This window comes from Solanum dulcamara, chromosome 9 (assembly GCF_947179165.1).
Source record: "Solanum dulcamara chromosome 9, daSolDulc1.2, whole genome shotgun sequence".
Classification (NCBI taxonomy): Eukaryota; Viridiplantae; Streptophyta; class Magnoliopsida; order Solanales; family Solanaceae; genus Solanum; species Solanum dulcamara.
This window is the reverse complement of record NC_077245.1, coordinates 57,898,405-57,924,861: the sequence shown is the minus strand read 5'-3', so window position 1 is coordinate 57,924,861 and position 26,457 is coordinate 57,898,405. Positions and strand designations below refer to the sequence as shown.

The following is a 26,457-nucleotide window of genomic DNA, read 5'->3' as shown; positions in this document are numbered from 1 at the left end:
TATTTGCTATTTTTTATGACAAGAAAAACCCGCAGCCGCTACCCTTTGGGTGAGCATAGGGGAAAACTTTTGTTCCTATGCAATAGCTCATAAACCACACAAGAGAGATAACCCGCACTAGGCAAGCCTGGTGCAACGAGCTCGACCCAAAAGGCAAACCCCTTGCTTTCGTTGGCAAGGGGTTTTGAACTTGAGACCTCGAGGGTAATTTTTCATGAGATTTCTCCAATTAGGGGTTTGAGTTGATATTTTCACACGCTTTACATGAGATTGCCCAAGAGAGGGATTTAAGTTTATTATTCTAGCATGTTTGACTGGAAATACCCGAGTTAGGGGCCTGATATGGTATTATCATTTCTTTAAAATGATCTTCTTCCACTATTTTTGCCATGTATGGGTGTATACCATGATTTACTGAGTTTTGGAGATTTTGAGCTCTTTTGTTCATTCCATTGAATTGGTATTATATCTTCATTGTTGGTTTTATTGCGAGCATTCATCCTCATTATTATATATTATTGTTCATGGAAATCTGAGAAATGTGGATTTTGAGAAAGAACGTGAAACACCTTAGAAACCCTGGACCACGAGCTAGGTGGCAAACGGATAAGATATTGAGATTATGAGATTTTGATATATGGACAGTGAGTCCCCCATGGGTCCTTATCTTGGGAGATAAAACTTGATGAGGTGTATACGACAGGTTGTGCAACAGCCTTGATCCCACCACATCATCAAGTCATTGCATTGCATTGGCTAGCCTTGTCTGTTTATGTAATTAGCTTCCTGATATGAAAATTTGTGTGTAGCTTTACTCATTTACTTTACTCACGATGTTATACATACAATTGCAGCATCAATGCCGATATGGGACTTTTCTGTATGCAGGTGGAAGCATTTCGTAGTTTGTTTTATAAATATTTGGTTATCTACTTTATACTCAGTCGCAGTGTTGTTAAAAAGCACTGAACCACCACCATAAATGCCAGAATTGGGTCGATGACCTGATTCTGGCAGATGTTGCTTAAAGCGAGAAGCGAAGCAAGGCGACAAGCCAGCGCTCTAATGCCTTGAAGCGAGGTGATATTGAAAAAGTATGCTCTTCTTTGTAGAAGAGAGAAGCGCGCTTTTTATAAAAGCGAGAAAAAGCTCGCTTAATTGAAATAAAGCGCTACTAGGGTGTGTTTTTTAATTTCTGTAAAAATACTTACAGTTAATTATTCCAATTATTTTCCCTCCTATCGACTACTGCTGTGACTGCTACTGAAGGTTAGTTCTTCTCTTCTTCTCTCCTCTCTTCTCTTCTTCTTCTCTTTTTCTCTTTTTCTCTTCTTCTTTTTCTATTTATCTTCTGCGCGACTATTGCTGAAGGTAACTAGGTTTTTTTTTCAATTTTCTTTTTGTAATGCTACTTTTCAAGGGAGAGACTGCATTCCTTTCCTTCGGTAGCTTGTTTGGTTTCCGAAGGATAGCGGTAGTTGGGGCAAAGCCCACTTAAGTAGCGTTATTTTGTTCTTTTTTTTCCTGATTTGAGGTTCTCAGTATGCTCTGTTTGTAATGCTGTGTGTATGCTCTGTTTTTTTTGTTTTGCAGCCAGCTGCTCTGTTCTGTCTCTATTTCTTTTTTCCTTTGTTTTGTTGTTCTGACTTCTGTGATTGAGTTACTGTTATGAATTGTGAGGATTATTGCTATCTATTTACTTTTTAATCTAAGAATTGAAAGATTTGCTTAATATGTTACCTCTATTGAGTTCTTGATTATTTATCTATACATATTTAATATTTTTTATTTTTATACTAAATAGCGTTTTTTCTGAAAAAAGCGTGTGCTTCGCTTCACCCTTCTCTCTTCTATGAAGGGAGCCCTCGTCGCTTTTTTCCGCTTCTCGCTTCTTAAAACACTGCTCAGTCGGTCAAGCCTACTGAGTACATATGGATAGTACTCACTCCTATTTCTGTTACATTTTTGGTGTAGATCCTAGTTCGAGTGTTTCTCGTGGCGGTTGATCGGATCCAGTGGATCGAGTCATTTTCGAAGCTGTGGTGAGATCCTGTTTTTCGAATTGCCATTAGACTACATCTATCATTTAAAGTCTTTACTTTTATTTGGAAGATTTGGGATGCATATAAGATTTCGGTGATGTAGTAGATGCTCTTTATTGCTTAGATACCAAGTTTTGGGATTATTTCATAGTGTACCTTCATTTTTTTTATTTAAGGCTTGACTTCATTCTAGAAGTCTCGTATGTGTATTTATCTTCGTTTCCACAATATTTGAGATAATTCTTGAATTGGATTCTTCGACTTACACACCGGGTTGGGTTGGGGTGTTGCCATTGTGACTTCAGTTTTTGGGTTGTGACAGTTTTACACCCCTACCTTTTTCTTGTCGTCATTGTTGTTGTATTGTAGCAGTTCTCACAATATTCAATTGTTAAAGCACTTTTCTTCAACCTTCAATTGTTGGAGAACTTCTCTCCAACTTTCAATTGTTGATGCACTTCTCTTCAACCTTCAATTGTTGGAGCTCTTCTTTCCAACTCCCAATTATTTTTTTCTTGGTTGTATTGGAGCACTTCTCTCCAACTAGTTAATGCACTTCTCATCAACATTCAATTGTTGGAGCACTTCTCTCCAACTTCTAGTTTTTTTCTTTTTTAAGGAAATTATTTTATTCATAAACTCAAATAATTCCAATATATTCCACAATTTCTCACTAGCACTTTCCACAATGTTTCTCTCTATTAAAAATAGCTAGCAACACTCCTATTTATAATAGTGCAAAACCTAATTTCACTAGGACTAGAAAACCTATTCCTATATTATTTAGGCAAAGCATCCTATTTAGACATGAATTAAATAAATACTAAATCCTAAACAAATTTAGTTTTCTATTCCAACTTTGAATTATTATTCCAACACTGTCCTGTAATTCAAAGTTGTATACTCTTGCCTTTTTTCTTGTCATCATTGTTGTATTATTGGAGCACTTCTTTACAATCTTCAATTGTTGAATTACTTCTCTTCAACCTTCAATTGTTGTAGCACTTCTCTCCAACTTTCAGTTATTTTTTTTCTCGATTGTGTTGGAGAACTTCTCTCCAACTTCCACTTATGTTTTTTCTTGATTGTGTTGGAGCACTTCACTCCAACTTCGAATAGTTGATCCACTTCTATTCAACATTCAATTGTTAAAGCACTTCACTTCAACCTTCCAGTTATATTTTTCTGGATTTGTAGGAGCAATTCTCTCCAACATCCAATAATTGATGCACTTCTCACAACATTGAATTGTTGAAGCACTTCTTTAAATCTACAATGTTTTTGTCAATCTTTCCTTCTAGCATGATATTTTTTCATGCATATATCATTGGTCTGACGTTTGTCAATGCAATCATTGGCAAGACAAGTGACACATATTGTCTAGAACCGACCGCCAGCAACAAAAACTCTTTGATCCCTACCAAGATTGTAAAAGCTTTGATACCAATTTGAAAGAAAATATTTCATAAACTCAAATAGTTCTCCACGAGCACTTCTCATCAACATTCAAGCACTTTTCTTCAACCTTCAATTGTTGGAGCACTTCTCTCCAACTCTCGTTGATGCACTTTGTCACTAGCATCCAATTTTATGATTCACTTGTAATCAACTTTCAAATTTTTTGTTCATCTCTCTCTAATTTTAAAGAAAAACTTCTTCAGTACTTGTGCTCATTTACACTTCTTTAAACCTATAAATTAGGTATTTCACTATTATAAATAGTGGTGTTGCTAGCTATTTTCAATAGAGAGAAATTGTGAAACATAGTGAAGAATTATTTGAGTTTATGAATAAAATATTTTCCTTCAAATTGGTATCAAAACTTCTATGATTTTGGTAGAGAATCAAAAAGCTTCCACTCCCGGCGGACAACTCTACACATTATGTCACCTGTCTGGCCAATGATTATGTTAACAAACATCGGGCCAATATGCATGAAAAACAATCATGTTGGATGGAAGAACTAACAAAAACATTGCAAATTTAAAGAAGCACAAGCAAACATGACAAATATTGTAGAAATTCCTCTCTAAAATTAGAGAGAGGACATAAAAAGAAATATTGAAAGTGGATTACAAGTAAATCAACAAAATTGGATGTTAGTAACAAAGTGTATCAACGAGAGTTAGAGAGAAGTGCTCCAACAATAGAAGGTTAAAAAGAAGTGCTGCAACAATTGAATGTTGATGAGAAGTGCATCAACTATTAGAAATTGGAGAGAAGTGCTCCAACATAACCAAGAAAAAAAAATAACAGGAAGTTGGAGAGAAGTGCTCCAACAATTGAACATTGATGAAAAGTGCATCAACTATTTGAAGTTGGAGAGAAGTGCTCCAATACAACCAAGAAAAATAGTAACTAAAAGTTGGAGAGAAGTGCTCCAACAATTGGAGGTTGGAGAGAAGTGCTCCAACAATTGAAGGTTGAAAAGAAGTGCTTCAACAATTGAAAATTGGAGAGAAGTGCTCCAATACAACAAGAAGAAATAAAAAAGGCAAAAGTATACAACTTTGAATTATGAGAGAATGTTGGAATAATAATTCAAAGTTGGAATACGAAAACAAATTTGTTGAGGATTTGGTATTTATTTAATTCATGTCTAAATAGAATGTTAAGTCAATAATATAGGAATAAGTTTTCTAGTCCAAGTTCAACTAGGTCTTTCACTATTATAAATAGGGGTGTTGCTAGCTATTTTCAATAGAGGAAAATTGTGGAATATAGTGGAGAATTATTTGAGTTTATGAATAAAATATTTTCCTTCACCACCTAATAAGGAATAACCGATCATATGTCTGGTCATTCTAAGTTTGTACAGTGATAACAAAATTTGACATAAATGTTCATCCATACACTTTTGTTTTACTTCTTTTATAGTATTTGGCTTTCCGGAAATTTACTGGTCTATTTTGATTTAACATCATATATCCATTAAGAAAAGAAAGAAGAAACAAAAGATCCAAGACACTGCTTTAATCTTAAGGGGGCACATTGGTAGTCTACAATGACTATAAGGACACCATAGAGGATATGAAAATTGATTGCATTTAGTCCTTGAATTAAAACCGTTTCAAAGTATTTGTATCTGTAAATACATGCTATAATGCATCTTACATGATGGAAGCTTTTCTGCTCTAACAAGTGACAACCACGAGACCACGTGAAGGGTTGGTACTTGCTAAGCCATAAAAGCTTAAGTTGTTAGAGAGAGCATACTTTCCTTATTTAATTGTATTCTCAACACTTCCCCTCACGTGCAGGTCTAATTCTTTTTTCATGGGCCAAGCATGTGGAAATTCTTTTTGATATGGGTGGCGGTGAGATTCGATCTGCTTTGGTACCATGTTGAAGTGTGTGACCATCTCATCTAAAAGCTTAAGTTGTTAGAGAGAGCTCACTTTATTATTTAATTGTATTCTCAACACATATCATGCAAGCTCTAGCTGGCAATGGATGTTTTAACCTTCTTTACCCTCTATAACAATTTTCCCTAGAATGTGAATATCTTGTGCTATGAGCTAATATCTTCTTTCACAAAATATGAAAAAAACCAGATATTATTTCCTTCAGAATCTAATGTCATGAATCAGATACTTTCAAGCAGGATTACTCAGAAAAACCACAATGTCAAAGCCTTGGAAGCATACTAAGTGTATGGATCATGTGAAAATCCTTGATCATGATTCATGACTCGGTGAGTTTCCTACTCCACCTCAAGTTTGAAATAATCTTATTGACACCACCATTACATAACAAGAGTCTACCAAAAATATTCCAGTATCTTTTCTGTTAAACAAAAGGAAGTATGTGCATGGCCTGACATCAATAGAATGCATTCCAATAATAACAGCGAAAAGTCATCCAATAAGCAACGAATAATTCAGCACACTGGGCGTAAAAAGGCATCAAGAAATCATATGAAAGAATGTCTATGCATTTCCTTTCCAACTTACCAACCATCGTCAAGATGAAATGCCATTTGATATTGACAAGATGGATTTATGTCAATGGAGTGTATTTCCTTCGAAACTATATTTGACTGAGCCTGCAAAATGATATCTTGAATAAGCTAGTAATAGAAAATCTATGTAAATTATGAGAAAACCATAGATAATGGGAAAACGGAAGAGAAGATGAGAGGAACTCGGTTGGTTATTCCCTCAAGCTATTGTGGTTTAAATAACTACGTTTAAAGGTCTTAAAAATGAAAGGAAATCAATACCTAATTACAATAGGAATAAATTAAGGTATCTACTATATTTACATATATTCTAGAATATTCATAACGATTCTAACACTCCCCTTCAAGCTGGTGCATACAAATTTTATGTACCAAGCGTGCTACATAAATAACTTGTCTTGGGACTGGCTAGGGACTTGGTGAATATGTTGTAAGTTGATCATTTGACCGCACAAACCTTGTGACTATATCTCCTCAGAAGGTAGCAGCTTCTATCTGACAAAATTACAACCAATCTCCATGTGTTTGTTTCTCTCGTGAAACACTAAATTCGATGCAATATAAAATGCAACTTCATTATCGCACACAAGATTCATTCCTTTAATCTCTCCAAATTTCAGCTCCTTCAAAAGTTGCTTGATCCATCACTACTACCATAGCCTGATATTGTGCCTCTGCACAGATTTAGCAACCACATGTTGTTTCTTACTTTTCCAACACACCAATTTTTTCCCCAATAGAACATAGTATCCAGAAGTGGATCATCCATTAGAGAATGACCTTGCCAAGCTGCATCGGAATATTCAACAATTTTCTCATATCCTTGGTCTTCGTAATGTAGTCCTTTCCCTAGAGCAGATTTTATGTATCGAAGAATGTGAATAACTACATTCCGATGACTGTCACAAAGAGAATCCAAGAACTGACCTACAACACTAACCGGGAAGCCAATATCAAGTCGAGTCACAGTGAGATAGTTCAACTTTCCTATCAGCCTCCTATATCTCATTAAAGGGATCCCCTGACCTAGTAGGAGCTTAACATTTGGATTCATTGGAGTATCAATAGGCCTACAATCTGTCATCCCTATTTTTTCAACAATATCAAGTACATACTTCCTCCATGAAATGGCAATTCCTAATATGGATTGAGTAACCCCACTGCCCAAGAAATACCTCAATCGATCGAGATCCTTAGTCTAAAAGTGTTGAAAAAGGTGATGATTCAATTTAGTAATTCCCTCGTCATTGTTACCAGTGATGACTATGTCATCAATGTAAATTACCAAGTACATGCACAAACCTAGAGCAGAGTGACGATAAAACACAAATGATTAGCTTCACTTCGTAACGTACCATGTCAAATACCTTAATATCCATGCTAAACTTCTCGAGCCATGCTTGAGGAGACTACTTCAGGCCATAAAGTGCTCGTCGTAGTCTGCACATCATGTAACTAGATTCCTGCTGAGCAACAAAACCAAGTGGTTGCTCCATATATACCTCATCTTCGAGATCCCCATTAAGAAAGGCATTTTAAATATCCAATTGGTAGAGAGGCCAATGGCGAAAACAACCATAGATAAAAAGAAGCAGATTGAAGCAATCTTAGCCATAAGAGAGAAGGTATCACCATAGTCAAGACCAAAAAACTATGTTTAACTCTTGGCGACTAGTCAAGCCTTTAGGAGATCAACTTGTCCATCACAGCCAACCTTCACTATATATACCCAACGACAACCAACTTTAGACTTACCCAGAATTAGAGGAACGAGATTCCAAATACCATTAGAGTGTAAGGCAGACATCTCCTCAATCATAGCTTGTTGTTAGTCTGGATGAAAAAGAACTTTACTTGTAGTCTTAGGAATAGAAACAAATGATAATGATGATATAAAGGTAGAATGGGCTAATGAAAAACGATGACAGCTCAAACAAATATAGATAGGGTGAGGGTTATGAGTAGAACAAATACCATTTTGAGTGGATATAGGAAAAATCTATGTAGAAGTCTGCAGCAGACAAGGACTCTGGTGGCCGGAGTGAATTGTCTGGACCAGATGAGGAGCGCAGACGGCGATGAATAAGTCAATAGAGGTGGAGGTGGAGGTGAGGAAGATGGAACTAGTAGAACCTCAAAAATGCCTAGATGTTCAACAGAAGAGGATGTAAAGTAGGTTTGACCAGCAGACATAAGGTATCGTTGGAGGTCAGTGAGAGGCATTGATATCCCTTAGTGCCCTCAAATAACCAAGAAAGACACATTTAAGAGCACAAGGAGCCAATTTGTCTTTTCCTGGAATGAGGATATGGACAAAGCATGTGCTCCCAAAGACACGTGGTAGAAGAGAAACAAGGTCGACTAAGGAAACAAAACAGAGTGTGGAACCTGATTTTGAAAACATAGGAAGGTATACGATTAATCAGATAACAAGATGTGAGTACTATATCCCCCTAAGTGCAATGGAACATTTGCTTGTAGGTGTAAGGTGCATGTAGTCTCAACAATATGCCTATTTTTGCTCTGTGCGGCCTTTCTTTGTTGTGTAGTGTAAGGACAAGATCTTTCATAAAGAAAATCCAAGTACACCTATAGTAATGAGAGGAACACGGCTTGATTATCCCCTCAAGCTATTGGGGTTTAAATAACTATATTTACAAGTCCTAAAAAGCATAGTCTTCGGGATTTTGGGTACTGTAGGTGTTTTAGGGTTAAGGAGGTTAGACGTGCTATTAGTAGGATGAGGAGGGGGAGAGCGACCGGACCCGATGAGATTTTGATGGTTTTTTGCAAGAGCACTGACAAGGCAGGTATGAAGTGGTTGACTAGGTTGTTTAATGCTATTTTGAAGATAGCTAAGATGCCCGAAGAATAGAGGTGGAGTACAATGGTTCCATTGTACAAGAAACAAGGGTGATATTCAAAACTGTAATAATTATAAGGGTATCAAATTGCTAAGCCACACTATGAAGATATGGGAGAGAGTGGTGGAGATGAGGGTGAGGAGAGGAGTGTCAATTTCAGAGAATCAGTTCTGATTCATGCCAGGGGCGGTCGACTACTGAAGCAATCCATCTTATACGGAGACTGGTGGAGAAATTTAGGGAAAGAAAGGATCTTCATATGTTGTTCATAGATCTTGAAAAGGCCTATGAAAACATTCTGAGGGATGTCCTCTAGAGGTGTCTGGAGGCTAAAGGTGTCTCGATGGTGTATATTAGGGCGATAAAGGACATATATGATGGAGCCAAGACTCGGGTTGTGACGATGGGAGGTGACTCAAAGTATTTTCCTATTGAGATGGGACTACATCAGAGATCTGTGTTGAGCCCTTTTCTTTTTACCTAGGTGATGAATGAGCTGACACGGTGTATTCAGGAGGAGGTTTCATGGTGTATGCTATTTGCGAATGACATAGAATTAATTGATGAGACTCTGGACAAAATTAATGATAGGTAGGAGGTTTGGGGACAAACTCTGGACTCCAAAAGATTCAAATTGAGTAGGACCAAAACAGAATACTTGGAGTGCAAATTCAAAGTTGTGATGGACAATGAGGGCATGAAAGTGAGGCTTCCCACTCAACCTATCCCTAAGAGAGAGTTTTAAATATCTTGGACCAGTCATCTAGAATGGTGGGGACATTGATGATGATGTCACGCATTGCATTGGGCAGCATGGATTAAATGGAGGCTTGCCTCTGGAGTCGTGTGTAATAAGAAGGTACCACCTAAACTTAAAGGTAAGTTCTACAGAATGGTAGTTAGACCGTCTTTGTTATATGGGGTGGAGTGTTGGCCAGTCAAGAACTCACATGTTCAGAAAATGCATGTTGCGGAGATGAGAATGTTGAGATGGATGTGTGGACATACTAAAAGTGACAAGATTAGGAACGAGGTTATTCGGGAGAAGGTGGGGCAGACAAAATGAGAGAAGCTAGACTGAGATGGTTTAGGCATGTGCAGAGGAGGTGTGTCAACTCCCCAGTTAGGAGGTGCGAGCGGTTGGATTTAGGGGTTACGCAGAGGGGTAGGGGTAGACCGAAAAAATATTGGGAAGAGGTGATTAGGCACGATATGGCGCAACTTCATATCACCGAGGGCATGACCTTAGATAAAAAAGAGTGTAAATCGCGTATTAGGGTAAAAGGCTAGTAGGGAACTCTTGCCTTGTGACGATTTAAGATTGGTCATAGGTCTAGTCGTGCCATTATAGTTGCATTGTTATTGCTTTTCGATTATCACATTATTGTGCTACTATTATTGTTTTTGTCTTGTAGAATTTACATTGCTCTTCGTTTTAGCCGCTATGCTATATCTATTGTTTTTCTCTCTTACTTGGGGCTGATATATTTGAGTCAAGGGTCTTTCGAAAACAGCCTCTCTATCTCTATGAGGTAGTGATAAGGTCTACGTACACTCTACTCTCCCCAGACTCCACTTGTGGGATTTCACTGGGTATGTTGTTGTTGTTGTGCAAGTCCTAAAAAGGAAAGAAAATCAATATAATTCAATACCTAATTACAATAGGAGTAAATTAAATTACCTACTATATTCACATATATTCAGGAATATTCACAAGGTAACTAACAAATAAGAATATTGGGAAAATAGATAATTAGGATTATCTGTACTTAGACATGTAAAATACTAGCTTCAATGCCCTACTTGGCATGCTAATAAGTATACCAAGAAGAATCATAAATTACAATATATTGCAGAATGGAGAGATTAGATGATGTCACTATAGTTATTACTGTAGAATGAGATAATGGCTACTTAACATGACTTACAAGTTAACATACCTTCAAAGAAGCAATTCTCTCTATCTCAGATGCCAATTTAATTGTTGTCATAGGAGAATAACTTACCTGAAAAACCAAAACCTCTCTATTAGACGCTATTGAGAATTTTACCAAAGCCATCAGGAATCAAAGATCAGTTACTTTCTCATGTTCTACTTATTGATGGCGTAAATATAATTCACATGATATCAACTACCAAAGGTCCTTTTTTTTTTCTTTCGATCGACTAAAGTTATTAATATCTTTTATCTTAAAAATAGTGAAAGAAGAGATTTCATTATATTTGCTCAAGGCCTCATATACAAAAGACACAAGAACTCACAATGGAAGAGAAAATAGGATCAACTATTAAATCTGACATGGAAAACAAAGCAACAAGCTATTTTCCTATATGATGTATCATGATTGGAAGCCTAGCATAAAGAAACACACATAATATTAGTACCACTCTGTTATTCTGGAAAGCTGCAGACGATCTTCCACCACGAATATCCCACATGTAAATAGTTCCCTGCTTGCTAGCTCCAAAAATAACCTACTATTTGAGAAGAGAAACCAACGATAACGCTACAGTCTTTAGGAAGAAGAAAAGAAGATTACTTTTTGAAGGCTATGCATTTGCAAATGGAAGCTGTTGATAGAAAACAAAAAGAAACCATCTTAATCGTAACCTGATCATCTGCATTAAGTATGATACTGTTAAGAGGACTACTAGAATTGGTTGCTAGCTCAAGACATGGAAGATCACTGGCTCTTCTATCCCATATATTTATAACACCAGAGACATCTGAAGCAAGTAACCTGTTGAAGCAAGCATGTCACTATTCATTAGGGCCTAGAACAAAATATAAAAGTTATGGAACTACAAACCTAAAACACTATTTTATAATTATAACGAAAATCAGAAAAGATAAGCTACAAATCACGTTACAAAAATATAATTTAAAGGTCGCACCTTATAAGAAAAACTATGTAAAATAAACACAAAAATGATTATTTAGAAAACATAGGCTAACAAGAAATGTGACAATTAATATTGGATGGAGGGAGAATAGGTTTTCTCTCTCGGCACACATTAGGTGCCTCTAACCTATGCACCTCCCCGATGGCACGGGGACGACCGAAGAAAATCACCAACAAATTGCCGGCAACGGATGGAAGATGTCAGCGAAAGGAGCACCCTGTGACATAGGATCCTGGTACGGGCAAGGTGAAACAAACCATGAAGAATCAGGATAAATTTGATGACGAGGAGTTCAATGGCCAAATTTACCGAGTAGCAGCACGATCTGGAAAACGCCACCATCTCCAACTGTGAACAAGGTGCAAGTACAAAACAGAAAGATGAACCCTACTGCCAGTGAATTTGACGGGATCGACCAATGGAACAGTACCAATGGAGCCACCTTAGGTCTCTTCACCCCCAAAGGTTGACCCGAAACCTGACGAGACTGTGAAACTATGGGGATACTACACGAGATGCTAATGAGAGGACTTGGGCTGGTTTAGTAGTGGGTAACAAACTCGCTTCGAAAGGTATAAATCTCTCATACATTCCACCAGTGAACGAAGAAGGTGAAATCATAGTCCATCTACTAAAGGAGGAACTTGAAGATGGGAATCAGCAATGGGACAAAGATTACATACTACATGTGGTAGATAATACATGAACAATTGGATCAGTAGAAAGGTTAATTGCTATGCAGTGGAACTTTGTGTCGATAAAGTATTGTACAACACTGATGGCTCTTTTGATTCATTTTAGTAGTACCGACGAATGGAGGTGGAGTACAGTGGTTTTATTGTACAAGAACAAGGGTGATATCCAAAACTGTAACAATTACAGGGGTATCAAATTGCTAAGTCAAACTATGAAGGTCTTGGAGAGAGCGGTGGAGATCAGGGTGAGGAGAGGGTGTCCATTTGCGCGAATCAATTAGGATTCATGCCGGGGCAATCAACTTCTGAAGCCATCCATTTTGTGTGGAGACTAGTGGAGAAATATAAGGGAAGGAAGAGGGACTTATATATGGTGTTCATTGATCTTGAAAAGGCCTATGACAGAGTCCCGATGGATGTCCTCTAGAGGTGTTTGGAGGCTAAAGGTGACCCGATGGTTTATATTAGGGCGATAAATGACATATATGATGGAACCAAGACTCGGGTTAGAACTGCGGAGGACAAGATGAGGGAAGAGAGACTGAGATGATTTGGGCATATGCAGAAGAGATGCGTCGACGCCACAGTGAGGAGGTGCGACAGGTTGGGTGTAAAGGGTATGCGGAGGGGTAGGGGTAGACCGAAAAAGTATTGGAGAGAGGTGATTAGACAAGACATGCCACAGCTTCATATTACAGAGGACATAACTTTAGATAGGAAGCAGTGGAGGTCGCGTATTAGGGTAGAATGTTAGTAGGAGTAAAGTGTTGTCTTGCCTTGCGAAGGTTTAGTGTCTGTTGTAGGACTAGCCATACCCTTGTAGTTCTTGTCATATGTTGTTAATTGTATTCCGATGATCACACTATTTTGTTGTTATTGTCTCTATCTTGCAGACATTTTTTCTTATTAACCGCTATGATTTCTCTATTGTTTTCTTCTTCTTTTACTTGGGTTTGATGCACTTGAGCTGAGGGTCTTTCGGAAACAGCCTATCTACTTCCACGAGGTAGTGGTAAGGTTTGCGTACACTCTACCCTCCCTAGACCCACTTTGTGGGATTTCACTGGGTATGTTGTTGTTGTTGAAGAGAGGGATGAGGTCTTCTCTGAACCTTACACACTGAATAATATACCCATGATCATAAAGGCCTGGACAGGTGAGTTTAACTTCAATGAGGAGGTCTTAAAGACCATTCCTCTGTAGGTGAAGCTTCCTAATCTTCCCCTAAACGGCTGGAGCCAGGAGGCACTTAGCAGGATAGGGAGTGGCTTGGGGAGGCCACTTTGTGCCGATGATAGTACAACTAAGGCTGAGAGGATCTCTTGTGCTCAGATACTAGTTGAGATGGATGTAACTAGGACTCTGCGCAGCTCTGTTAAGGTATGTGATCCTACTGGGAAGGTAGTGGATCAAACTGTGCTTTATGATTGGAGGCCACTGTACAGTCCAATATGCTGCCAAACAGGCCACTATTTCCCTGCAATGAGAATGAAACAAAATGCTGCACAGGCTGCAGACCAATAGGAAAAAAAGCAAGGGGTCCAACAGAAGCAGGAATGAAAGGTGAACAAGGTTTTATATCCTAGCACAGATGATACAATTGATACCCAGGTAAGACTTAAGATTCAGTTGCCTACTGATGGCACATATAGTAGTATAGAAACTGCTAATACATCTATCTCTACTGAAGTACTTGAAGGGGAATAGCAAACAGTGAAAGGAAAATCAACTGCTAAACCAAGTGTTGTTCCACAGTGGCAGGGAATGGGGAGCCCAAATGCTTTCATTGTCCTGGGTGATACTCGTACTTCTTCCCAAGCCAAACCGGAGTTAAGGTGGAGTGATGAAGCACCTGAACCCCCCCCCCCCCCCTCTTTCCATTACATAAATATAGGTGCTTGAATGTCAGGGGTATCAATAAAGTGTAAGCATAGTGTGATTTCAAAAAAAAGTGTAAGCATAGTGGTTCACTAGCTTTTGCAAGACACAGAAGGTAGTCATATTGCTGTTATAGAGAATAGAGTTAAAGAGCCTTAGGCTCTGAAAATTATAAAGAAACTAGTAGGTAACTGGTGTTGGGTGGCTAACTACCAAGAGGCTCCCGGGGGGAGAATTTGGGTGTTGTGGAACCAGGATGTGGTTGATTTCAGAATGACAGAGATGCTTACACAGTTTATACATGGACAGTTGACTTTACTCCACAATCAAGCTAGTTTTAGATTGAGCATTGTCTATGGCCTTCACACTGTTCAAGATAGAAAAGCTCTTTGGAAAGATCTAAAGGGGCTTATTGATCATGGGAGATTTCAATACTATTGTGTCTGCTGATGATAGAATTAATGGCACCACTGTACAAGATAGGGAGGTTAAAGACTTTAAAGAGTTTGTCCAAGATACTGGTCTAGTAGAATTGAAGACAGCTGGCACCGAATACGTGAGACAAGAGAGCAACTTGTTGATTTTTTCACAAAGGGCGTTGAATGGAACTTGAGTTAATTATCGTTGTAACAAGCTAGGAGTGCTAAGAATGCATCTAGACACCCTACAATGAATGTAGACACCCTTTTGTATAATGTACAAAGCCTAGCATACATATAGGGATTCATGGATTTTCTTTTGATTTTTTTCCTTAATTAGAGTTCAATGTATATGTATGTGTATCTCTCACATTATGGAATTGACGATTTAAAAAATTACTCCATTACCTTGTTCAGTAACAGTATCTAACTGTAGCATTACAACAAGATCTTGCCAGCATTGGGCTAATAAATGACTTTTAGACATGACATGTCATCATGATTTTAAGATCTGAAGTGTTAATTCAGTAACATATTAACTAGAGTGAAATAATTGCTAAAAGAAGACTTTCTGCTGACCTTGAGTCATCATGGGAACAAAATGCTACATCAGAAAAACCTTTATGAGCATTATATCCATGAACAGAGATAATATGCCTTTTCCGTAAGACCTACACAAATAATAACAAACGGTAAAAGAACAACAATTCGCTTCAAATCATTTTGAGTTAACCACTTTATCTGCACTTTTGGGCTTTGTGAATGATAAAATTTAGATAACTACGACGCTTGAAGCAACTCTACATTTTCTCTTGAAGAACAAAATATAATTGTTTGAAACTCTAGTTAGACAGAAGATGGTACTTACTTCAACCGGTTCTGAAGATACATAACCAATGTCAAATATACATACTTCTGAACTTTTCATAGATGTGCAAGCAACCTGATTTTGAGAAAATAAGACGTGTTAAATCTAAATTCCAACTAAAAGCCATATATACCAGATAGAATAAGATCTAAAACTAATCAACTTGACAGAAGAAAAACAGACCTTAAAGGGAAGTTTCATATCAGGTACACATTTCATGTGGTGCAAAGTTCGACAAAACTGATCAGTTGAAACTAAGGCTTCACTTGTTTGCACTTAATAAAGGTCTTAATCTTAATCATTCAGATCTTATTCATTAAGTTTGTTTAATTTCTTGGTCAAATCTTAATCATTAAGGGCATTTATTTTTAAAATTTTACAATCATTTAATGGGTCAGACTAGATCTGAATGATTAAGATCTATAACATAGTCTTAGGCATCATTTGTTTCCATTAAGATTAAGACATCTGAATGCACATCTGAATAATTAAGATGTTGCCTCTAGATCTAAACACTTAATGATTAAGACTATTTGTTTTACAACATCTGAATGTCTAATGTCATGAGTATCTAGATGGGTACCTTTTAGCCCAATATGATATTCACGACTAAGTAAGGCATAATGTTTCCATTTTCCAAAGTGGCTAATGTTTATAAATCACAAGAATGGCACTAATAACTAAAGCTCGTGCCAAGCACGAAGGCCAGGATGTGGCGGATAACATCCCATGACTATATTATGCCCTCGCGACCAGGGCCGAATACGGCAGATAGTATTCCATCTCTATATGACAGATAGTGTCCCAAATGGTTAAAGAAGAAAATGATGACATCCCAAAGGCTAAGGAATAAAAGTAAGATTAATGATAAAAGATATGCATGATGAACCTATAAGGTGCCCTCTAGTTATCGTATGCTTTCATTTCCAACTTCGTGTACTTTCTTTATGCTTATTGCCTACCATATGCCATTCTATCTGCTTTATGTACAGTACTATTCCATATGTACTCACGTCCCTTTTGTCGGGGGTGTTGCATTTCACAATGCAGGTTTTGACGTTCATACTAAATTTGTGTGTGTATGTGTGTGAATATATGACGAAAGCAATGTGATTTAAATGTGGATAGCAGTCTTGATGATGATAATAAAATATATGCTACATGAATATATTTTGAATGAATCTTGCATTTTAAATACCATGTCTCAAGTAGAAAATTTGAAATATAAGTTGCACTTGCATGGGTACATGGCTAACATATCACAGATTATTATATTATTTAGCTTATACTATCACTGTTAGGCTTAGATTTTATATAATTTCAAGTTTTTTGCCAATACTTTTTCATTCTTGTGTATTTCATTACAGAAAGATCACAATGGAGGATGTAACTAGCACACATGAACATGGTGAGAATACTGAGATAAATGATCCTGCAGAACCAATCAGAAAAAAGTTAACATTAGTTGTTTGGCGCTACTTCAAAAGACCTGGTAGAGCTAAAGATGGAATTAAAAGGGCAGTGTGTTAAGGGTGTAAGGCACCATTTATGTGTGGTTCAACTCCTGGTCACCAAGGTAAAAGTTATAGGACATCACATTTGCAGCGCCATAAAGGTAAATGTCCAATGCTTAAAGTTCATGATTTAGGTTAAATGTTCATTAATCAAGAAGGTAAAATACAGTCTAGAAAAATTGATCAGTGGACACAACGTGAAATGCTTGTTGAAGCTATCATAAGCATAATTTGTCGTAACTTTTTGTTGAATATGATGGAATTAAGGCTTGGGTGAATAATATAAGTCCAGATATTATGATGCCTTCTACGAACACTTCTGTTTCAAATGTCAAGAAAGTGTATATTAGAGAGAAATAGAAATTGAAACAAACCTTAGCTATTATTTCTAATAGGATATGTTCAACTTCTAATTGTTGGACATCATCTAATTTTGAGTGATATATTTGTTGAACTTCCCAATTTATTGATGAAAATTGAAGGTTGGTTTGTAAAATTCTAAATTTCTGTCGTATGTATCCACCTCACATTGGAGTTAAATTTCTTGGTGCCTTTTTATGAGACAACTAACTTGATTTTCGGTTCAAGTTACCCAACCTCCAACTAGTATTTTATGCAAGCGTGGAGAATTGAATGCATTCTCAAAGAGAATTTAAATAATGAGGATAATGTTATAAAGGAAATGCTACAAAAATGTGTGAAAAGTTTTAAAAAATGTTGAATTTGTATAGTTTAGTACTTGCATTTGGAGCAATTCTTGATCCTCGAATGCAGTTACAACTTTTAAAGTTTTGTTACTCTTAAGTTTGATCCTACTTCTGCCCAAGAATAGATAGGGGGTGTGAAGAGTAATTTATACAAGCTCTATGATCATTAAGAAAACAAGCAAGATGTCGCAAGTACTTCTTCTAGTGTTCTCACTACATCAAGTGAAGATATAAGTAAACCCAAAGAAAAGGGAATAAGAATATTCGATGCAAGTAATTTCATCTTGTTGTAAATTGAATACTTTTATTTATATATATCTCATATTTCTTCTTCTTTTTGTATTTTTCTTATAATTATTTATTGTTGTTATATGAATTGTATTTTTAACCTCATAGGAATTCAAGGCATTTGAGAATGAATCTGCTTCTAATGATCGAAAATCAGAATTGGATCTTTATTTTGAGGAACCAAAGCTTGATATTGAGAAATTTGGAGAAATGGATGTTATCATGTATTGGAAGGATCATTCCAGTAAATATCCCGACCATTTGGTGATGGCACGTGATGTACTTTATTTTCAAATATCATTTTTCACTTTGAAAATAAAAGCTACTTTTTTTCAAATTTCACAACGAAACATGGTCAAGTGCCTACTTAGTATTCTGATTAATATCGTAGCATCGGAATCAACATTCAGCATTGGTGGTCATGGTCTCACCAAGTATAGAACTCCAAACACTTGTTGTTACTCGAAATTGGTTGCACGAATTTACCCAAACTCAAAGTGGTAATATTTTTTTAATGTGAATTTGATATTATTAGTTTTAAAGCTTACTTATTTGTTAATGTTTAACTAAATAACACTGCATATGAATTGTAGATGAAGATGAAGATGTTAAGACAACTTTCTCACAAGCGGTTTCAAATGTTCTTGAAAAAGACGATATATTCGTGTTGGATACGTAATAAGTGCTTGAAATTTTTCTCAGAAGCTTACTTATTAATTTATTTTCTATTTAGTCGGACCTAAGACTTGGTTAGTTAACACTATTTATACTTGGTTGAACCTTTTTATGGCTTGCACGATTAATTAGTTCTCTGATTTTACTTAACAAAATATTCTAAGTATCGCTAACCAAAGTTTTCAGCCGTATGTGTTCTTCAGTTTACAAGTTTGTTTTTTCAAGATTCCTTTACTTATTTATTTGTCAAAAAACATTAATATATTTTTCTTTTAACATTTTTAGCTAGATTTTTATCTAGAATTATTGAAACAACAAAACTGTTTGCCACATTTGATTTAAAAATCTTCTCATTTTCTTGATGTTATATATTTCAAATATAGGGTTGTAATTTGAAGCACCATTAATCATATGTATGCTGTGATTGTAATTGTTATGTACTTTCACATAACCTTGTTAGACATGTTAATATATTGGCAGAATTTAAGTTGAATTTAGATCGAAAAGAAAAAAATCACTAAAAATGAAAAAAGTAAAGGGTTGGCCCCTCCTAACTCGTGGCCCTCCTAGGGTTGGGTTGGGTTGGCCATTATAAGGCCCTTTTAAATGAAGGGCTAGCCCGTCCCAACTTGTGGCTCTTCTAGGGTTGGATTGGGCTAGCCACTTTAAGGCCCTTTCAAATGAAGGGCTGGCCGTCCTAGCCCATCAAATATCATGGCCCCCGAGGGCTGGGCTGGCCCGTTTTGACAGCTCTACATATGTCAATTTCACGTAGTGATGTATATTTTGGCTTACTCCTTGTGTCTACTTCTGTCTAGACTCGTGTTTTGGGAACTAAGTCCCTCATTGTGTAAAAAAGAATCTCCTTTATAAAATGCCATGCTTTTACATCTTATCATCTCTCTTGTGTTACACATCATATCATGGTATCTGATTCATGTAGAGCTAGTCCACTCGATCGAGTTAAGGCACCAGATGTTGGTACGCTTCTCAAAGTTGGGGCATGATAAATTTGGTATCAAAGCCTAGGTTCATGTATCCTAGGGAGTCTATAAAGTTGTGTCTAGTAGAGTCCTACTTATGGATGTGAACCACTTCTAATTGGGAGGTTGTTGGTACATTATAGGAAAATGACCTTCTGTAACGTCTTAGATCGTGCGATAGTTTGAATTCTTTAGTGTTCAAATCTTAATACAACATTTTAATATTCAGATGTGTATTCAGATCCAGATATCTAAATCCAATGCATATCTTAATATTCAAATATGTATTCAGATTCAGACGTATTAATCTTAATAAAATAAATGAGGCCTAACTATCAGTTTGTCTATGAAGACTTAGGCATTCTTATTTCTAGAGGTTAGCAATAGTCTTCAACGAGCTTTTACTTTAGATTTACATTACATGGACTAGGTTGTAACTACCACATCGGTTGGGTGAATCTAACAAAAGTAGCTTCAACCATTAGCAAGTTTTTGGTGTTGTTAAAGATCCGTATGAAGTACCTATTAACCACATCATGGTCGTTCAACTTACATCCACAAAACTAAAACTTCATGTAACATAGACTTAAGAAAAAGGTACTCTTTGAAGTTTAGCTTTATTTTAAGAAAGGTCTAAGGAATTATAATATGGAGGTTTCCTGTTTTGCTTTTGGGTTGTCTTTCTTTTATGTTTTGCTAAGACTGTTAGTTTGTTCTTAGCTTCCTACCAAGAATCTTGGTAACTGATCCACTGCTACTCGAGTTTGTGTTATTTTCTCATTTTCTAATTAATGCACTAGTCATTCACCAAATTTGCTTATAGCACCAACTTACATGAAAACTTCAGATCATGATATTTAAGTTATCATACTATATAAAGACTAATTTTTTTAATTGCATTAGATCTTGCTGTGGGAAAGTGTTCAAACCTCATCTTGATTGGAAACATTCCATCGAACAACATCAAGTTGTTGACCAGTAGAAATGTGCAGCAACTGCTTTGTTTCATCTTCTTTTGAACCTATATGAAGTTTTCAAATTCCAAAACATTGTATAAGAAGAAGCTCAACAATAAACTACATCAAAAGGCAAGCATGTTGGACTTGTCTAGTTTGGTCTTTCAATAGTCCAAGATCACATCATCGAAGGCAGGTTCGCTAGGGGAAAAGATTAGTCCTGTTTCATTAGACAACTTCAGATGGTTGGGGCTGAGTTAAGTTTCGAAAGATCTTCCCATGGTTGGAATACCAGAGTCGAAAGTTTTAGCAGGAATACCCACCCAATGGTAACATGCTTATTTATTTTATAATAAAGGCCAATAAGTGGTTTTAGTTATTATTAGAGGATGAGTATAGTTTTAAGAATTTGATACCAATTGAAAACTATTATCTCATAGATAATTGCAAGGATATTATAGTTCTTCCTATTAATATAATCAGAATGATTATACAACAAATTCTCAGGAACAAGAACTTAGGATAGTTAGACATGATGACGAAACTTATACCCCTTACCATTACAATAGAGACTCTCGTAGTCATGCACAGTTAAGCAACCTGATTTAGTCACTGATGCTAGATATATACCCTGCCAAAAATGAAGATGCGGTAAAATATGAAGAATTGAAGCACAGACTGAGCAACTTAAACTAAGAGAAGGGACCGTGGGCAATAATAAGGTAATCCTGAACCAAGTGTAAATGATAAGTTTTTTTCTTTTTGATAAGGCAAGATTTTATTAAATAACAGTATCAAGGAGGTACTGCAGCAAAATACAAAGAGATGGACTAGATCACATTAAATCCCTATAAAATTTAACAAGTATAGCATATCCTGAAAATTAAAAACAGAGTTTCCATTCTTCCAGTAAAACATATTTTGAGTGTGTCTACAATTCACTACTTGAGTTACTCCTTTTGCCATCAAAAAAACTCCTATTCCTCTAAATCCAGTTTTTCCATGCTACGCATAACGGAATGGTCAACCAGATATTCTTCTGAAATTTCCCTGCCACACAAACAGACTTCCAGCATCATAACAAACTTCTGAAATTTCCAGGAATAGCACATTGCACACCAAAAATTTCTATACGCAAGGTCCAAATCTGACATGTGTAATTATAATGCAGAAAAAGAAGATTAACAGATTCACAAGTGTTCACATAGATAGCATCTGCTACAAAGTTTAAAGCCTCTTTTCCTCAAATTCTCCTGTGACATCCATGCATCATGGACCACCACCCAATCAAAACGAACCTTTTTAGTTGGTGCAAAGGGTTTCCAAATCAACTTCCAAGGCCGCAAAGATCCCAATTCAGTGTCTTAATTAATGAGTTCTCTATAGTAAGAGTTGGCAGAAAAGCTCCTTCTAACTAGGATTCCAGCACAATACATCTTCCCTCCCCTGATTTATCTTCACTGAATACTTTTTAACAAAAATAGGTCCACCTTATGCATTTCGAATCACAGAAATTCCCCCTGAACTGAAAATTCCAGCTATCTTCATTAAAGACATCAGTCATTAGCACATCTGTGTTATTTACTGTACTGTAAAAGCAAGGATATTGCCCTTTTAGCAGTTCAGTACCATCCCGATTGCCCTTCCACAGCCTAACTCTCTTCCCATTACCAACTACAATGCTGACATTCTTGATGAATTCTCCTCAGAAACTATCTGTATTCACACAGCTACTCTGTAAGGTGTATTCACAGCCTTAGGAGCCCAAAACTCTTCTCTTCCATATTTAATCTCCACCACAGATTTCCAAGGGGCTACCTTTCCATCGTTGAGTCTCCATACCCATCTGCAAAGCAAACTTTGGTTATGAACTTTTAAATTCCTAACTCCGAAGCCCCCTTCTTCCTTGTGTCTGATTATTGTACTCCACTTAACCAAATGAAACTTCTTGTTCTAAGCACTGCCCTCCCACAAAAATATCTCCTTATCTTGTCAATCTTCTTCTCTATACAGGCAGGAGTAGTAGCAAGGACATCTGGTATGTTGGAATACCATCTAACACACTACTAACACGAACTAGCCTTCCTCCAAAAGAATGGTATTGTTGCTTCCCGGGAGTAAAGCATCTCCCAGTATAATAGGCATCTTCATGGGAAAAGGCATCCAGAGTGTTGCTCAATGAGCAAAAGAAAAAAATAGAACAAAAATTCTGACTGAGTTATTAGGTTCCTATTGCTTATTAAAGAAGGGAAGGACTATGGTTAAGAAAAACTGTTTGAAGACGATAAACACAATTCTGTGTTTGAAAGAATAAAAAAGTAATGAATAAATGAATAGTCTCTAAAAAGCAAACAGATGGTGTGTTGTCTTTGTGGTAAGGATAATGGACCATCAAGGGCATGCACAAACATAGTTGAGTGACCAATTTATGTAGAGTCCTGACATCCAAGTGGCTTTTTCTCATACTCAGCAATCAAGGTAGAGTTTGGCATATTCTGGAGACAGTTATAGATGAAAACCCAAAGATCCATTTTTTGGTATTCCTACCATTCCACATAAAATCAATAAAACTGACTGAACTATTCAATAACTAGCATAAAACAAATCATATCTCTAACTTTTAGCAGGAATACACAAGTTATGTTGATCTAACACCTAATTTGTATTCACAATGTATGAAGAAGTGCATTATGAAAGCCTGTTTTACTTCCATTTAGCCAACATAATGTTATTTCTTGAAGAACTTCCAGATTACTTTATGTTTTATAGTAGCTTCAGACTTCTAATCGATATTGACATCTAATCTAGTCCCACAATATAGAAGCAATGAACAAATCAACCATTTGATAATGCAGTTATAGGTCAATATCAATATGAAAAAAAAATTGACATTATCAAAAAAAAAATGCAGTTATAGAGCCCGTTTGGATGGACTTAAAAAAAGTAGCTTTTATGTATGAAGTGCTTTTAGAACTTCGAAGTGCTGAAAGTTATTTTTATAAATAAGCAGTTGAGTGTTTGGATAAAAGTGCTTATGATGTGAATTTTAGGGTTAAAAGAATAAAAAAAGGTAGTTTGAGAATTTAGTTAAAATATAAGGGATATAAAAGTAATTTCCATGGTCAAAGAAAATGACTTTAAGCACTTTGGAAAAAAAAGTTAGGAATCCTAACTTTTCATTTTTGACTGAGTTTAAGAACTTTATGGCTTAAAGTCAGCATTAGGCAAACACTTCCAAAAGCTAAAAAGGGGTTTTAAGTTGGTTTTGACCAACTTAAAGCCAATCCAAACGGGCTCATAGGACAATATACAATTACCTATGGGAGCTGGAAAAAGATAGCAGCCAAAAATTTCCAAAAAGAGGAAGAACACAACAAACTTGATAAAGAAAGAAATAGCAATGCTTCAGAACAAGTTCTAGAGATTAGTAATCCAGCAGTTACCTTTTTATCAAATTCCAAAGCCGAGATACCCTCTCTGAAAACAGAAGGACATGAAATCAAGAGAGGAGCCGTCGACAAGACAAAACTCAGACACCAGTAATAATTTAGCTGCTTCCAATCAACAACCAAATAAATTGAAACAAATTAAAAGACCACAGTACCCGCCTAACAGATTTTGACTATAGTTAGAACCACCAGCTCCACCAACAAACCAGTTCACCTGGAACCTCACGTAAGAATAAATGAGGAAGAACAAATTAAAGATATATAACCAGAAAAGGAAAAACCGTCACATCTAAATTACTACTGTGGTGCAAAGTTTCCCTTCAAAATCAAGGAAAATGGTGTAAAGCCATAAAGTAGCAAACTTTCCTAATCCAAACTAACGAAATTTAGTTCATACAAGAGAAAATGATCTTATATTTTTCAAATTTACCAAGAATCTAGCAAAACAATTGGAAAGAGAAAGGCATAGATTAGCAGTACATGTGTTTGACAAGGAGCTCCATGGATGTGATAAGTATGAGGTAATACCATAACCTTCAAATATAAAGAAAGAAATGAACCAAAAAAGAAAGTTACAACACAATTGAGCAACCAAAGTCAAAATTGAAAAAGAAAAACGTATATATAAATGCATAAGTTACCTCTGAATAAGATTGCATGAGTAACCCAGAAACATCATGCTGGTACTTTTGATCAAATTTTCCATTCAATTCCAGTAGACTTCTCTTCCATTGTGACCTAAAATCAAGTAGATTATACCTTTTTCTATCTTGAAAATTTTACCAATGTAAAGAGTTAGAAAAAAAAAAAAGGTTACCTCTTATTGGGTTTAGGGTTTATGGGAGAGGGAACCATATATTTGTCCATACCCCTGTATCGGTAATTTTGTTCAGTTTAGAAGAGATGATAGGCAATTGATTCAAAAGAGACAGAAAACTGGTGGATTTTCCCGCCAAGGAAATTTATTTTGTGTCCTCATTTCTTCCGCCGCTGTGAAGGGGTTCATGAATCATGGGTAAATTTTGGTTAAAATCAACTAAAATTCCAAAAATGTTCTTGAATTATGTGAAACTAAATAAATATGTTATTAGTTAATAATTTTGTCTAAAAATATATTTGTGCTAATAATTTGACCCAAAAATAACTCTATCATTAATAATTAGATCCAAAAATGTTATTTTTCTAATAAATATTTTTTTAAAAGTGATAATTATTGTTATACCCTAAAAAGGAAACTATTTATTATTGGATATCCCATTACTTTCGTACCCCTTATTTTTAACTATTTCGCACATTTGATACCATCAGAGTATATAATATACTCTGATGGTATTAAGCAGTTTCGTTGAAGCATTATCTCTTCCTTCTTGATACGATTATACTCTGATGGTATCAAGAAGAAACTTCTTGATAAATTGCTTGATACCATCAAAATATATTTAGGAGCAGTGATGCTGATGTCAGCATAACGTCATGCGCGAAATTAAAAGGAAAAAAGTGGGGTAAGAGGGTAAATAGTTTGGGTCCTGAGTCTATTAAAGATAAATAGTTTGGATTGGATCCAAATTTGGTAAATAATTTCACAATTGGTCTATTAGGTGTAATTTTTCCTTTTCAAAACACATTTTAAATTATTACTTTTAAAAAATCGTAATTTTATTTCTTTTCTTTTAAAATCACTTTAACTAATAATTAAGTAGGAAATAATTGTTTTTCTTCATCTTAGTGCTTGTTTGGTTTAACTTATCTAAGAGCCCGTTTGGATGGGCTTTAAGTTGGTCAAAACCAACTTAAAACTCTTTTTTAGCTTTTGAACGTGTTTGCCTAATGCTAACTTTAAGCCATAAAGTTCTTAAAGTCGGTCAAAAATGAAAAGTTAGGATTCCTAACTTTTTTTTTCTAAGTGCTTAAAGTCATTTTCTTTGACCATAAAAGTTACTTTTATATTCCTTATATTTTAATTAAATTCCCAAACTACTTTTTTTATTCTTTTAACCCTAAAATTCACATTATTTTTCTCATTTACGCACTTTTATCCAAACATTCAACTGCTTATTTATAAAAATAACTTTCAACACTTCAAAGTTCTAAAAGCACTTCATATATAAAAGTTATTTTTTTTAAGTCCATCCAAACGGGCTCTAGAACAACTTTTAAGCTGGAAGCAGCTTATAAGCCAAATTGTGTATCCCAACTTATTTTTTTGGGACTTATAAGCTGCTTTCGGCTTATAAGTTATTTTAAATAGGGACAA

The 26,457-nt window shown here is 35.9% G+C and overlaps 1 protein-coding gene across 4 annotated transcripts in view; it reads right to left on the bottom strand.

Moving 5' to 3' along the window:
• LOC129902407 (uncharacterized) overlaps window positions 1-25,223 on the bottom strand; it is a 49,102-nt gene extending 23,879 nt beyond the window's left edge. For 3 of the 4 annotated variants that reach the window (XR_008770095.1, XM_055977634.1, XM_055977635.1), the window contains exons 1-13: window positions 25,021-25,223; window positions 24,845-24,941; window positions 24,684-24,737; window positions 24,359-24,417; window positions 24,198-24,231; window positions 21,313-21,385; window positions 20,728-20,819; window positions 15,632-15,706; window positions 15,343-15,434; window positions 11,479-11,608; window positions 11,253-11,342; window positions 10,808-10,873; window positions 5,996-6,087 (exon numbers count right to left, since the gene is read on the bottom strand). Coding sequence is in view for 3 of the 4 variants with exons in the window: in XM_055977634.1 (XP_055833609.1) it covers window positions 5,996-6,087; window positions 10,808-10,873; window positions 11,253-11,342; window positions 11,479-11,608; window positions 15,343-15,434; window positions 15,632-15,706; window positions 20,728-20,819; window positions 21,313-21,385; window positions 24,198-24,231; window positions 24,359-24,417; window positions 24,684-24,737; window positions 24,845-24,941; window positions 25,021-25,070 (1,004 nt within the window). In the remaining variant the exon portion in view is untranslated. Of the gene's footprint in view, window positions 1-5,995; window positions 6,088-10,807; window positions 10,874-11,252; window positions 11,343-11,478; window positions 11,609-15,342; window positions 15,435-15,631; window positions 15,707-20,727; window positions 20,820-21,312; window positions 21,386-24,197; window positions 24,232-24,358; window positions 24,418-24,683; window positions 24,738-24,844; window positions 24,942-25,020 lie in introns of those variants that run through there. The other variant, XM_055977636.1, reaches the window with a different exon arrangement.
• Between the last annotated feature and the right edge of the window lie 1,234 nt (window positions 25,224-26,457).